Genomic DNA, 14,131 nt, shown 5'->3' with positions numbered 1-14,131 from the left:
GGGAGGAGGCTTAACCTCCATCGGATGGGTTTCCCCCCCACCCCCGGAGGGAAATTCCTCAGCTCCCCCACTAACAGCCTGCCAGCCTCGGGAGAGCGAGGCCTGCACCGGTCTGAACTTGTCCCCCAGCTGCGGGCAGAGAGCCCCGACCCTCCTTCCCAGCCGGGGCGCAGCCCGGCGCCGCGCCGTGCCGCGCGCGCTCACACCAAAAGCCCGTCCTTGACCTGCTGCGGCCCCTCGGCGCAGTCCGCCGGCTCGGCGCTCTTGACCTTGACGTAGACCGGGGAGGGGCCCGCTTCGCAGGCGGGGGCGGCGGCGGCGGTGCGGGGCACCAGGGCCACGTCCTCGGGGCCCCCGCAGGGCGGAGGCGCGTACTTGCGGCGCAGGGAACGGCTGACGTTCTGCGTCGGGTACCCCAGGAGGTGGGTGACGCGGCTGCCGCGCCCGCTGGCCTTGCACCCCGGCGCCTCGGCGTCCACTCTGGAAAACAACAGGCGTGCGGGTGAGCGGGCTCCTCCGCGGCGCGGCGTTGGCACGGCCTGGGCAGAGCTGGGGGCTCTTGGCAACCTCGTCTCCCGCACCTCCCTCCACCTTCCCCTGGCCTCCTCTCTCTCTCTATCTCTCTCTCTCGGCCTCCACACCTCATCACCTCCCTGCACCTTCCTGAGCCTTCCCTCCCTCTCCTTATCTTGCCTTGGCGATCTCAGAGCTATTTCCTCTTGCTGATTTCCCTAATTTCCTCCTCCACCTCTCCTCTCCGTCCCCAAGGCATTGCGATTCGTTAGCACTGCTAGTCTCGTTCTATTTTTATTTCTACGTTGTGTCTAAGTCATTCGCACTATTCGCATTGTGAACTCTTCTTAAATAAGCATGTCGGAGTTGTCACCGGCGCGTACAAGGAAAACGAGAAAAGAAAAAAAAAGTAGGGCCTGCCCTCCAGGAGCTTACAGTCTAGACAAGACAGACAGTGAGGGTGCAAAGAGAGGGGGGGGGAGTGGAGGGCAGAGGAGCAGAGGTGAAGGCTGGGGAGAGGTAGGGGGAGAGACAGGAAAGCCATGCGGCGAGTGGCAGGTCGACATGCTGAGGTCCCAGCACTCCGTGGCGATGGCGAGCAGGTTTGGGGTGGAGAGGGGTCCCAGCCGGCCGGTGGCGGGCAGGGGTGAAGAGGGCAGGGCGCCGGTTCCCCTCGGCACAGCAGCATGCAGCATGCATCAGGTTTTACCTGATCTCACTAGCCAAGTCGCCGCAGGGCCCTCCGCCGACCCCGCCGCCGTTGCCGTAGCCGAAGGCCCCGCGGGCGCCGCCGGCCCCGCCGCCTCCGCAGCAGCAGCAGATGAGCCCCCAGATGCCCACCGCCAGGCACGCCAGCATGAGCAAGGAGCCCAGCACGGAGCCGACGATCATGCCCACACGCTGCGAGTCTGTGGAGAGAAAAGGGTGGCGGGTCAGACTTCTGGGAGTTTCCAAGGCCAGGGTCTGTGGGAAGGAGGGAGAGGAACCCAGGGGGAAGGGGGTCGCTGGGGCCCCGGGACTCCCAGCGTGGAAAGTATAGGGAGACTGGGAGTTAATTCTTTGCATCTGCATACAGTGTCCAGCTGCCCTAGGCTTGGGCCTGGAGGCTGGAAATACAGAGCAGGCTGACGCTCCCAATAGAGTCCAGTGACACCACCCACACACACACCATCCCACCCATCGGGGACCCTTAGGGCCACTGGACCTACCTGACACCTTCACCTCCACCACACAAACACTGTAGCCCACGTGGTTGGCCACTGTGCACTGGTACAGCCCATTGTCCTCTGCAGAGATATCCTTCAACACCAGGTCCCCATTAAAGCCTGGAGTTATAGGAACAATCCAATGGTTATCCTGAGTCTGGGAAGGCTGGTCCCTGAGAGCCCCCACCTCCCATGTCAGCCCCTGGGTGGGGAGTGCGACACCACTTTTAAGAGAGGCCTGGTTTAGGCACACATGCACATCCACTTTACTTTTGACTGAGCCACCTTCCTCTGTTGAGTGGGAGAGACAAGGAAAGACCTCTGCTCCAGCAACAAGACAGGAACACCATTCATTCTTCATTCTGTGACCTCTGGGAAATATGTCCCTTCTCTGAAGGGACCAGAAGGGACCTTCTCAGAATGCACCAGTGTCCCCATTTGTCCAGTGAGGACTGGGTTAAATCAGGCAACTGTGACGTTCCTTCTCACTCTGTGATTCCTTCATCATAGATAGAAATCAGTTTCTCTATGCCCAGAGCCTTGTATACCTCATCCCATTTCAGCTTTACCTGTCCCCAAAAGGTAGTTATTCATCTTCTCTTTTCATAGGGCCCTGAGAGGTTAAGCTGCTTGCCTGAGATTTGCAGCTTTGAGTCCTGGTCAGGATTCAAGCCCAGCTCTGTCTCACACCATGTTCTTTCCACATTAACCAGGCTGTTTCTGACTGACTCCCTGCTCTTACTTTCTCTTCTTCCCCTAGTAGAAGCTTCTGGCTGAGAGGAGCAGTCTCTCACAGGTGTTCCAGGTTTGCTTGGAGGCGGCTGTGATCCTAGGGGAGCCCCAGGCTGTCCCAGAGTCCCTGCTCATCCCCCACACTGCCCTCTGGGACTTCCTTACCTTGGTTGATGGAGCTGTGGAAAGATTCCTGGTAGGAGAGCTCAGAGTGGAAGCTGTGCTGGGAATGGTAAGATCCAGCTCGGTAGGGGTGACTGTGCCCACTGATCTTGGCCCACTTGTAGGAGAGGGGCTGGGAACCCCCATTGGCAAAGCACTTAAGTACCACATCGTTGCCCTTTGCCATGTGGCCTTCAGTCCAGCACATGGGTACCGCAGGACGTGCTGCAAAGAGACAGGCAATTGTGAGCCAAGATCCAGCCAGGAGGCAGAGCCAGGCTCACCATGGCCAGGCTCCCTTTGGCCCTGAAACCTGGGAGAAGAGGAGCCCAGAGAAAACTAGTCCTACCTTGTACAGTGACAATGACCTTCCGGGTGGCCATGGTGGTCTTCTTCACCCGGCACTCATAGGTGGCTGTGTCGGATACCTGCAGGTTCATGAGGTTGATGGAAGCATCGTACTGGCTGGGGTCTGAGGCTGCAAAACGGACCCTCTGCTGCAGATGGGGAAGGTTGCCATGATTGATTCTCTTGTCCTGGTAACTAAGGAACTGTGAAGAAGAGAGGAAAATGCAGGTGGTGAGACGGGCAGAACCCAAGGGGGGAGGCCATGTGGGCTGGCTGTTCGAGCAATTTACTGAACTTTTCTGGGACTCTTTTTTTCCCCCAGCTGAAAAATTGGGAGGGGGGGCGGTGGAACCATGCCTGCTCTGCTGATTTCATAAAGAATAAGTGAAAGCTGATGAAAGCCAGCATTTGGGGAATTGTCTGGTAGAGGGCAGGGACCACACCGCCTCACCTTCCCCTTGGAATGGGGTGGGAGGAGGTAGAATGACTGGCTGGCTCAAGTCCCAGTTGCACAGCTCTTATCCCTGTTGCCCCATTCCCTGAGAGGCCCTGGAGGAAGTTCAAAATCTTGATTTCCCAGTTTCACCTCCATCTCCCTCAGGATGATAGCTACCCAACAGGTAGGCATTACAAAGTACAACGAAATGAGAACCTTGTGCCCAGTACTTACTACGTTCTCTCGATGTGACGGGTCTGAATTGACCTGCATCCACTCAATGTCTAGCCCATTGGGGCCGTAATCCTCAGGATCCAGGATGTAGGGGCAGCCCAGCCTCACATTGTCACCTTCTGCCAGGTACAAGACCTCCTGGCCATCCCCGTTGATCCTCACAGCAGACAGCAGTGCTGAGGGAGGGTAAGATGGGAGGGTGAGAGGAGCAGAGCCAGAGCCTCAGTAACCAGCTGCAGCCGGCTGCAGCTTCTGTTAGGGCCACCCAGAGCTCAGTGGGGCTTCTGGAGGGAGGAGGGGCTTCTCGTGTGTGTATGTGTGTGTGTGTGTGTGTGTTATGTATGTGTAGTGTTATAGGCATGCCTGTGCATTCACTTGCCTTGCTTGTTTATTTATTGGCAGGGCCTGTGCATGCTTGTGGACCGGTGTATCTATTCCAGGATTGCGTAGGTGTGCCTCTGAGTACTGTTTGCATATACAGAGCTGTTATATATGCTGTCTGTACATGATTGTATGTTTGCATGCATATACCCAAATGTGCATTATGATTATGAATATTTGTAGATACAAAGATATTCATGTAAATATGTAAGACATTTGCTTACATGTTTACTCAAGTGATAGTTGATGTGTTCGGGGCAGGGAAGGTATAGGTAAGTATATGAAACACCCAAAGTTGTTGTGCTCAGATGGAGAGGCTAATTAAAATCCTCCTGTCTAGGCTGTACCTAGGTCTTGTCGGACCAACTATGGTTGCTCTTATGTAGAAGCAGGAGGATGAATAGAGTGGTACCTGGTTTCCCTTTCCAGACTGACAGAGGCTATGTGTGTGTGTGTGTGTGTGTGTGTGTGTGTGTGTGTGTGTGTGTGTGTGTGTGTGTTGGTGTGTGCATGTGTCTTGGTATGACTCTGTATATGTAGTTGTAGGTCTGGCACTGCGTGCAGCATATGCAAAGGCTCTAAGTGATGGTATGTACCCTTGCGTGACTGCGGCTGTGACCTGGAGCCTGTGTGATAGTGACTGATGGTTTATGCCTGGGGCTGGGACATCATGTGCCTGTAGGATGAGCCTTACATGGCAGTGTGTGGCATTGTAGGCTGTGTGTTCTTCCTCTGGTGTTATTGTGCAGCTGAGTACAGCCACTCCCACATGCTCACTCCCATCGAGGCCCCTCCTGCCACTGAGTCAGAGGCAGGAGGCTAAGATCTGGAAAGCTCCTCTCCCTCCCTACCCTGAAGCCCCAGGCAAGAGCCTAACCGGTTAGACCTAGAGAGAGAAAAGGGGGGAATGCACCCAGGGCCTCACCCTGGCCACTCAGCACCCTGTCTCCCAGCCTCCAGCAGCACTCCCTCCCCAGGCCCCTCACTCACCTTGTTATCCAGCTACAGTTTTCTTTTTAATCAACATGCCCTTAGGAATCTCTAAGTCTTGTCAATTGTTCATTTCTATCCTCCTATGGCTCAGCATCTATTACATGCTTAGAGTCTCTCTCTCTCTCTCTCTCTCTCTCTCATACACACACACACACACACACACACAATTACACTGTCAAGGCAAAACAAGTGGACATATAGACACATTCAGGCCTTCAAGCCCAGGTACAAACCTATACTGTCTCCCCTTCCTACGCACACAGACATAATCAGACCTATGCAAAGGCAGACACATGAAAGCCAAACCCAGTAGACACACCCACTGCACACTCCTTTGGTTTCGTACACGTTCACTCAAGACCAGACATACTTACAGAAGCCCTGTTTGCCAGGTGTATCCTGGCTCTAGAAAGGCCAGCGAGGGCGCTTTTAACATTCGCAGTACCCTCAGAACCCTGGTTGGGCCATCAGCTTTGCCCTGGCCCAGCTAGACTCCAAAGTACTTGACCCAGAGCAGACCGGCTGGCTGCTGGAGCTCTAACGGGACCTGAGGAAGCCTCCTCCAGCCCCAGGCCAAGAGAATACCAGCTCATTCCTGAGATAAGGATCCGATGCCATCTGCCAGATCCTGGGGCGGTATAGTGCAATCCAGGGATGAGCCAGAGTTCACCTGAGAGCAGCAACTCCTCCCTAGGGAAGAGCCACTGGAAGCAGCCTTTTCCCACAACATGGAAGTCAACCATACAGGAGGGTGAGTATCTGAAGAAAGGGGCTTGGGAAGGAGGGACACACTGGAAAAGTGTCTCCACCCTGCAGTAGGCTAAGTGTCTTTCTTCAATTGTTGTAGGCCAGGGAACCTCGCCCCAGCTTCTCAATCTCCTTAGAAACTTTCTCAGCCTCCTCCCAAGAGTTCCAGCCTTTTTGCACCTCCTCCCTCTCCTTGAGAAGCTATTCCTGGTGTCCCACTGTGACTCCTTTCACTATGGCACTGAGGAAATACTTGCAGAGAATGTGAGAGAAGAGGGAGGCAAGATAGAGGGAAGAAAGCCAGGGTGGAAGAGAGCTGGATTGAGAGACCTGGGGAGATAATAGGCACTAGTGGGTCTCTAAGGAAGACAGTGATTGTCCCCCTACAAAATCACCAGGGCTAGCCACCCTCTGGGGAATGTCACCTCAATAGTAGTGGCTGCTATCAGCTGGGAAATCTATTCTGAATTTTCAAGCTGCTTCCAAGCGGGAAGATGACAGGTGGAAAAGAAGAGAAAGGGGAGAGAAAGGACAGCTTGGTACATAAATGCGTGCCGAATCTCTGTGCTCACACTTGGACACACACAGCCCATCTGAACATGCCTCAGCTCCCCAAGCCCAGCCAGGGGTTCTGCCAGCCCAATGCTCAGCAATCAGAGAGGGTGCTACAGAGATCCTGCCAGAAATAAAACCACACACACACACGCACACACACACGTGCACGCGCACTAAAGTAGCCCCCCTTCCCATGCTCTTCCTCACAGCCTTCATCCTAAATCCAGACCCTGGAGGGACCCAGAGCTCTTTCCAACAATGCCCAGCAGAATGGCCCTTGCTGGGACTTGCCCAACCTAGGCATGTAGCTACAATATCCAAACTTGAGCTCTGCCCCTCCAGGAGTGTCCCAGAGGGGCAAAGGGGCTCTGGGAGTTGTCATCTATCCTTACCTCCCAGGTCTCATCCTGGAAAGGACACAACTCTGGAACCCTCAAAGCGAAGGGGGCCCAGAGCAGAGATCACTCTCCATGATGGAAGCAACACCCTGTAGGCTCAGCCTTTTCAAAGCCAGCAATTCCCCTGCCCAGGCTCTGGCTTGGGAAAGTGTCCCTCCCAATGAGAACAGCACACAGACAGCCTGATGGAAATTGATCCTAAGGAGGCTCCTCCTTAGCCCCCACCCAGAGCTGCTGCTCACCTGACTCCTACCCCACCTCCTGCTCCCATAGGTAACTCGCAATAAGCCCTGTCTCCATTTCCAGCATGGGCCACAGCACGCAGGGACCTGAAGACATGGGTGAGCCCCACAGGCTCTCAGACAGCATGAAACTCCACTTAAAAACCTCCACACACAGATGCTGCTCAAATCCTTCAGGTACAGGCTGTCCTGGCAGTATCCAAACCAAGATAGTGGTAGGGTGAGGATGGGCAGGCCTGGCTAAGGCCTCTCAGATCGCCTTGGAGGCTCCTCTGTGTGCCCTTGTTGACCCTTTCTTCGGCCCATCTAGCCTCATGCTGGGCCTCCCGGCCTACTGCCCAGCCTCATACCTGGGCTCAGGCACACGAGTAGAAGGTGGAATGCTCCTCGAACTCCCATTTCTCTAGGCTCGATGTATCCTCCGCCTGAGCTGGGTTCCCGTGGGATGGTGATGGTGGGTGTAAGGGGCAGGAGGAGGGAGGGGGAGCTGAGGGCCCAGACACTGCCCAGGGTGGCAGGAAGGTGCAGTGAGTGCCCAGCTGGGGAGCAACCGGAGTTATTTCTATGGGAGGGAGGGGGCCTGGTCCCCGCCTTGGGGAGGAGCCCCAGTAGCCCTAATTAGCAGGGTGACAGGATAGCCTACCCAGGCATTACCCAGCCCTCACCCAAGCTCTTCCCTGTCCCAAGAGTGGTGCAGGGCGGCCAGCGGGACTTGTAATTAGGCACCTGTTAAACCTCCACTTCCTCCTGGCCACGTCCTCGGGGTGACAACAGTCGCCCCATTTTACAGCGTCCACTCTACAGCGTCCAGGTTGCTCCCCTCACCACTCATTTGCTGCCTTCTTCCCTGGGGGAAGTGGGAAAAAGGAAAGAGAAGCCAGGTTTGGGGAGGAAGGGTGACCAGGCCTTGAAGAGTTAACAATGATGGATTTGGGGTCTGGCACACCCCTCCACGTGCAGGGATCCAGAGATCACCTCTGACCCTCCAGGGTACCCATCCATATCAGCTATTTAAGAAGTTACACCAGAGGGGGGCCCTTCCCCTATGCCAATCATGGAAAGAAGAAAGGCTCCAGCAGATGAAAGACATCCAGGAATGCTTGGCCTGCCTTCCCCCTGAGGCCTCTGGCCCTTCAGAGAGAGCAGTGCTCTGAGCTGAAAGAGGGAGGGAATGAGTATATTCAGGAATATAGTCTTCCCCTGTGACTGTGTCCATGCAGGGTGATTCCCAGGTGCCAGGATTCCTGGGAGCCCAGAGTCCTGTGGGAATCCAGACCCCTTGCCCCAATACACAGATCTAAAATACTTCAGTGGGGCCTGCAGTAGAGGGAGGTGTGTGTGTGTGTGTGTGTGTGTGTGTGTGTGTGTGTGTGTGTGTGTGTGTAGGGATGGGGGGAGTGGATGGAGTGAGTGGGTCTGTCTTTAGTGAAGGAACAGGACCGGGGGTACATGTGAGTATACAAACCCATCACAGGTGGGAAGGAAGGCTGAGCCCTTCTGTGTGTGCTTTTTTCAGGGATTTCTTGGTTTCCCAGATTCTATGCCCAGGAAGAGTCAACAGACCTTGAAGGGTGAATGCAGATGCAGGACCCAGTGTTAACTGGGTCCTTGGTCCCAAGGACCCTCATAACCAGTCATCAGTGACTAAGATCCTAGTGGTGACTAAGCCAGCACAATTCTGGGAAGGCTGAAGCTAAACGGATGGGGTCTTGGCCAACAGAAGGAGAAAGGAGAAGACCAACCCTTGGTAATTGTTCCTGAGGATGGGAGGGGAAAGCACAGAACAGACCTTAGACCTCCATTAGGTTCCAAGGCTGTCCCACACACGCAGGTCATGAGGGACCCCATTTAACAGCTTGTCTCCCTCGAAGGAGCCTAGAGCCCTCTCTCACTCTGACATGGGACTCAGGTAGGCCAGAGAAGGAAGAGTCTCAAGAGGAGTTATGAAGCTCATGGATGCTGCCAGGACCCACTCTTCTGGAAAGAATAGGCAGAACAATAAGGAAGCACAAAGAGTCCATGGGCCTCTGTGTTCTAAACCCCTCTACCCAACTCCTAACAATAACAGGGTGCCCCGGGCCCCACCAGATGTACACAGTGAATATCCTGATTTCCTTATTTATTTTTAGGTTTATGGGATTGTCTTGTGCCCTCTGAAGAACGGGCATCATTATCCCCATTACACAGTTGGGGAAACAGACCTGGAGAAACAGGGTCTTGGCTCAGTTGCTGCTACTGGCTAAATGGAGGATAACTAAGCATCCTGATTCGCCAAAAAAAAAAAAAGGGATTAGTGACACCATGAGCTAATAGACACACTTATGAAAAGGAAGCATGAAAGATTGGTGGTGGGTGGAAAATCAGGACAGCTAGGAAAAGAGAGACCGAAAGGAGTAAGGTGCAGGATAGAGGCAGGGGGTCAATTGAGTTCTGGACATGAGCTAATATCAAAGTTGGGGTGGCATTAGTAAAAATTCTGACTGAAGGTGAAGCCAAATTTGACATTGGGGTTTTCATTAAGGTTAGCATTCGGGTTAGAATTACAGCTAGCACTGATGCTAGAGGCTATGTCTGAGATTTGTATAACAATAAAAAATAAGACACTAGTTTCATTTACAGATAAATTTTGGAATACAACTAAGGCTAAACCAGAGGTTGAGCTAAGATTGATTTAGGATTCATAACTAGGTTAGAATTGAGTTTGGGATTTGAGGTAGAATAGGTAGGCTGTGGTTGAGGTTAAAATACATGTTTAAAACATAGGAGCAGGGGGATCATGGCAAACAAAAATGAGATTTCATTTATGGTACAGAAAGACATCTGCCTGCACCTGATAAATCCAGATTTACCTAAAAGATTCAACTTTTACCCCTGGAAGAATACCAATGGAACATCCTCCAGGATTTGAGGGAGGGATCTCAATGTGTATGAGCTCACATGATGGGTATGAAGCAACTTAATCCCATAACAAATGAATCTTCTGAAGTCCTATTCCACCATCAAAGCTCACAGCTTGGTCAAGCTTCAAGAAAGCTATTTGGGGAGGGGATACAAGAAGCTATTAGCAATGGGGGGAGGGGGTTCCTGACATCAAACTGAACCATGAGATGAATGAAGCCCATCAGAGGGAGTCTTAGTGGGGAGGAGGTCTGGTTCTACAGCCTAGGAGATGGAAGCCAAGGGAGAACCTACATGTTTCGACAAGAACAGTTGTTTCTGAGGGAGAATCCATGGGAGTTTTTCAAAGCCTGAAAAAGCAGAGTACCAGAGTTGGTCTCCCTTGACCTACTGAGAACTAATTGTCACCTCCTTGCAATTGGGAGCCTATAAAAGAAATCTCATCCTTCCTTCCATGTGCCCTGAGCCCTGTAGGGGTTTGGGGTGGTGGTGATGGGGTGAGAGCACCAGGCATAGGTTCAGCCCACAGTTGCCTCCCTCTGGAACTGGTCCGCAGCCCATGTCTCTCCCTGGGCCTCAGCCTTGGCAGAGAAAGAGAAGCTCACTCTTGGGAGGTCACTTACTCCCACTCCTCACCCTGTTTCCCCACCCACTTCCTTTTCATATCTCATAAAAGTTCAAAATTATCTCTGCCACTGTTGGACTTCTCCCTGGGCCAAGACGGAGAAGCAGAGAAAGAAAGAGTGGAAGACAAAAAAAAAAAAAAGTGGGAGGGAATGGAGCAGAAGATGATAAAGGGAGAGCAAGACTTAGAGGCAGAGACCAAGACAGTCAGAAAACATGACATGCCAGTGGCCCATGGAAGAAGTTCACAGAGAGGCAGAGGAGTGCAGCTATGATCTGAAAACAATGCATAAATTTCCAAGAGGAGCCTTTACTTTTCCCTGAAAAACCCATCACTTCCCAGAGGAGAGTTTCCCTCTTTTGTGCATTTTCTAGAGAAGAATGGCCCCAGTTGGGGTAGTATTTGCTTCTATTCTAAGCCAAAAACAGATTCAAAACAGAGGCCCAACAGAGACAAAGAAGAGGAAAGAGTCAAGACAAGGACCCAGAGAAACCCAGAAGCCAACTTCTGACAACAGGTGCAACCCAATCTCAGAGCCTTTGCAGGAAGGGCAAGCAGAGGCTTCAATCCACCTACTCTTCCATCCAAAGCCCACTTTGCAGCAACTACACAACCCTATAGCCCTACCATCCCTGCCTGTACCCACTCCAGCTCTTTCCCCAGGCTCCGTAGCTTCCTGTGCTCAAAGACCCATTTCCCCTGCTTTGGCCCAATACTGAAATTTGAATTTGACCCTTTCTCAACACCTCCCCTTCACATCCACCCCCTCAAGTCCCTTGGGGACTTTCATGCCCTTTCATCCCTCTCCAAACACCTAGGAAGGAGCTACACTTCCAAGAACCTCTGAGAAGAGTCTGAGAACAGAAGTTATGAGCCACTATGGAGATATAGCATCAGGTAAGTGAGAGAGATACTAAGAAGCTGGTATGGCTGCTGTCTCTCCATGAACCTTCAGCATAGGTTTAGGATGAAGGACTCCAAGGGAGGCCATGGACAAGAAGACATTAGGCAGGGATGGAGGATCAGTACACAGTACACAGTTCTAAGAAAAGTTAAAAGTTAGCTTTAGAGAGAGTAATGAGATCTATGTGCAGGCTTAGTTTTGAAGGTGTGGGCTGAGGTTGGAAACTGAGGCTCAAATCACAGCTGACAGGTAAAAAACTTCAGATACCAGTGACACAAGGATGCCTTGATCACTTTACAGGCTGCCTGAGCCTCAGTGGTTCCCACTGGCCCGCATCAGAAGAAGGACCTTAAGAGAGGGAGCACCTTCATATACCCAAATTTCTCCCACAGACCAATGTCTTAGAGCTGAGCAGACACATAAAACTATGTAGTGCATAGTCCTCATCACTAAAGGATTGGCCTAATGCACCACTGTTTCAACCAAGCACGGCAGCAAAGGATAGTCTATTGATTGTTATCATTTGGGCTGTTATCAAGCAAATGAGCAGAGGCAAGAAGAAATGCCTCATAAACTGTGAAGTCCTGATGACAAACTAAAAGAAGTATTGAAAGATCTTGAGGATAAAAGTTATCTTCAACTCACAGAGATCAAACCACACTGTCTATAGCTTTCATCCTTCCATGATTGGCTGGGCTTTGTGCTAGACCCTGGGGAAATAGAAATGGAAAAACCTCAGTCTGTCCTCCCATAATGTCCCCATCTGATGGAGAACACAGACAAGAGAATGGGCACCTCACCCATCAGGGAGTAACCTGGTGGAAATGATGTTTAAACAGAGATCTGAAAGGTAACTAATGATATGCCAGAGGGAGACTAGGGGATACCCAAGAGGAATGTTTCAGTGCATGGGAAATAAGCCAGGGCTCTGCCAGACAGGATGAAGAAGAGTGAAGCCAGAAGTGACAAGCAATGATTGTTTTTGGACAGAGGAGAGAGAAAATCCTTGAGAATCAAAGCTTTAGGGACCTTCTCCCCTAGCCCCCAGAGTGCCTTACTGGGATCAGAGTCAGGCCCTCAGGATGGATTTGGCAACTAAGATTGATAGGCCTGGATGTGTGTGTGTGTGTGTGTGTGTGTGTGTGTGTGTGTGTGTGTGTGTATTGAAGACTTTGTGATGAATTAATCCATATCCAGTGTGACCTTGGCTTCAGAATTTATAGAAATACAATTCACCTTTGCTTTGCTACCTGGATTTCCCCCCAGTCAAGGTTCCCCCTTGACTCCCAGGGTGGTCCTTGGTTGGCCTTGCCCCAAGGAGTTGTCAGAAAGGTGTGTAGAAGCCAAGAGGCATCAGAGGAGAAGCCAGTGGATTTCTGATTCAAAGCTTCCCCAACTAAGCCCAACTGGACTGGCCTTCATTTGGCCCGCCCTGTTTGTTTCCCGTTGCCTGGATACCAGGATGGAGGACCCAGCAGGGAAGGGTGATGCCATAGGGGGCGGGACTCAGAGGAAACATGCTCTGCCAGGGCTGGCTGGGAGGCAGAGGGAAGTGTCAACTCAGTAAGCCCAGCCCAAGAGTCCTCTCTAATTCAGGCTCCCTAAAATACTCAGGAGAGCCCTGTTTCCAGAACTACAGGTGCTTCTGTACATAGCTGGGGTAGGAAATACATGAAGAGGTTTCCATCACATGAAAAGAATCTGGACCTCTTTTTGGGTTTTGTGTGGTCCCAAAGAACAGAACTAGGACTATGCATAGATGTACAGGAAGACACAATGGGCTATGTACACACACACACACACACACACACACACACACTCCTGGCACTTGAACTCAAGACCTGGGTGCAGTAAGGCTAGTGCTCTACCACTTTGAGCCACAGCACCACTTTCAGTTGTTGTTGGTTTTTTTTCTGGTGGCTTATTGGACATAAGAATCTCAGGGACTTTCCTGCTGGGGCTGGCTTTGAACCAATCCTCGGATCTCAACCTCCTGAGTAGCTAGGATTTACATAGTCTTGAGCCACTTGTACCCAATGGACCTTTCTATTGGCACCTTGGGTATTGTGTGCATATATATATATATATATATATACATATATATATACATTTATCTGAATTAGGAAATGGAAGGGGAACATCAAAATGGTGAGACAAAGGATAAAGGGTGAACCAATGCAACAGTGATACTCACAAGACAATATGTTGGAAATTAACTGTACAACTAGAGGAGGGAGTTAGGGGGAGGGAAAGTGGGAGGAAAATGAGGGAGGGGGTAACAAGTTTGACAAGAAATGTACTCACTACTTTATGTATGTAACTGTAACCCCTCTGTACATCACCTTGACAATAAAATTAAATTTGAAAAGAACTTTCTGAGTAGCAAGGCTGATTTTAAAAAATGACCAGGTTCACTTAGGAAGTAGTGAGTGCTCTGATAGTAAGGGTAGGCAAGCTCAGACTGCCCAGCTCCTTAGCTAGTTTGCTGGCCCCACCTCAAAATAAGGGGACCCTCAGAGGATTAGCTGATGAGTACCAAGGAGAGTTCATTACCTAAAGGTCTTTGAGGTCTCTTCCAGTCTTGAGGTTCTGTGGTTTGGTGCTTACCTCCACTAGCCCAGAGACAATCTTTCTGTAGGAGCCACAGAGCAAACCTCACTGTCTCTGGATGGTCTCTTTTGTTTTGTTTTTGTTGCCAGTCCTGGGGCGTGCACTCAGGGCCTGAGCACTGTCCCTGGCTTCTTTTTGCTCAAGGCTA

General features: G+C 51.6%; 1 protein-coding gene across 1 annotated transcript; it reads right to left on the bottom strand.

Annotated features, from left to right (window-relative positions):
• Positions 1-200: 200 nt before the first annotated feature.
• Positions 201-7,345, bottom strand: Vsig8 (V-set and immunoglobulin domain containing 8). The gene is made up of 7 exons (XM_048357346.1): positions 7,297-7,345; positions 3,631-3,806; positions 2,962-3,163; positions 2,616-2,837; positions 1,722-1,838; positions 1,223-1,421; positions 201-480 (listed from the first exon to the last, which is right to left on the bottom strand). Exons 1-7 carry the CDS (start codon positions 7,343-7,345, stop codon positions 201-203), a joined length of 1,245 nt encoding a protein of 414 aa, XP_048213303.1.
• Positions 7,346-14,131: the final 6,786 nt, after the last annotated feature.

The sequence above is a fragment of the Perognathus longimembris genome, chromosome 11, assembly GCF_023159225.1.
Source record: "Perognathus longimembris pacificus isolate PPM17 chromosome 11, ASM2315922v1, whole genome shotgun sequence".
NCBI lineage: Eukaryota > Metazoa > Chordata > Mammalia > Rodentia > Heteromyidae > Perognathus > Perognathus longimembris.
This window is presented reverse-complemented; position numbering and strand designations above follow the sequence as displayed.

Coding starts and splice junctions, on each gene's coding strand:
- Vsig8 (XM_048357346.1), bottom strand. CDS start 7,345: ATGGGAGTTCGAGGAGCATTCCACCTTCTACTCGTGTGCCTGAGCCCA. Junction 3,807..7,296: donor ACTCGTGTGCCTGAGCCCAG/GTATGAGGCTGG, acceptor ACCCTCCCTCAG/CACTGCTGTCTGCTGTGAGG. Junction 1,422..1,721: donor GGTGGAGGTGAAGGTGTCAG/GTAGGTCCAGTG, acceptor TTCTCTCCACAG/ACTCGCAGCGTGTGGGCATG.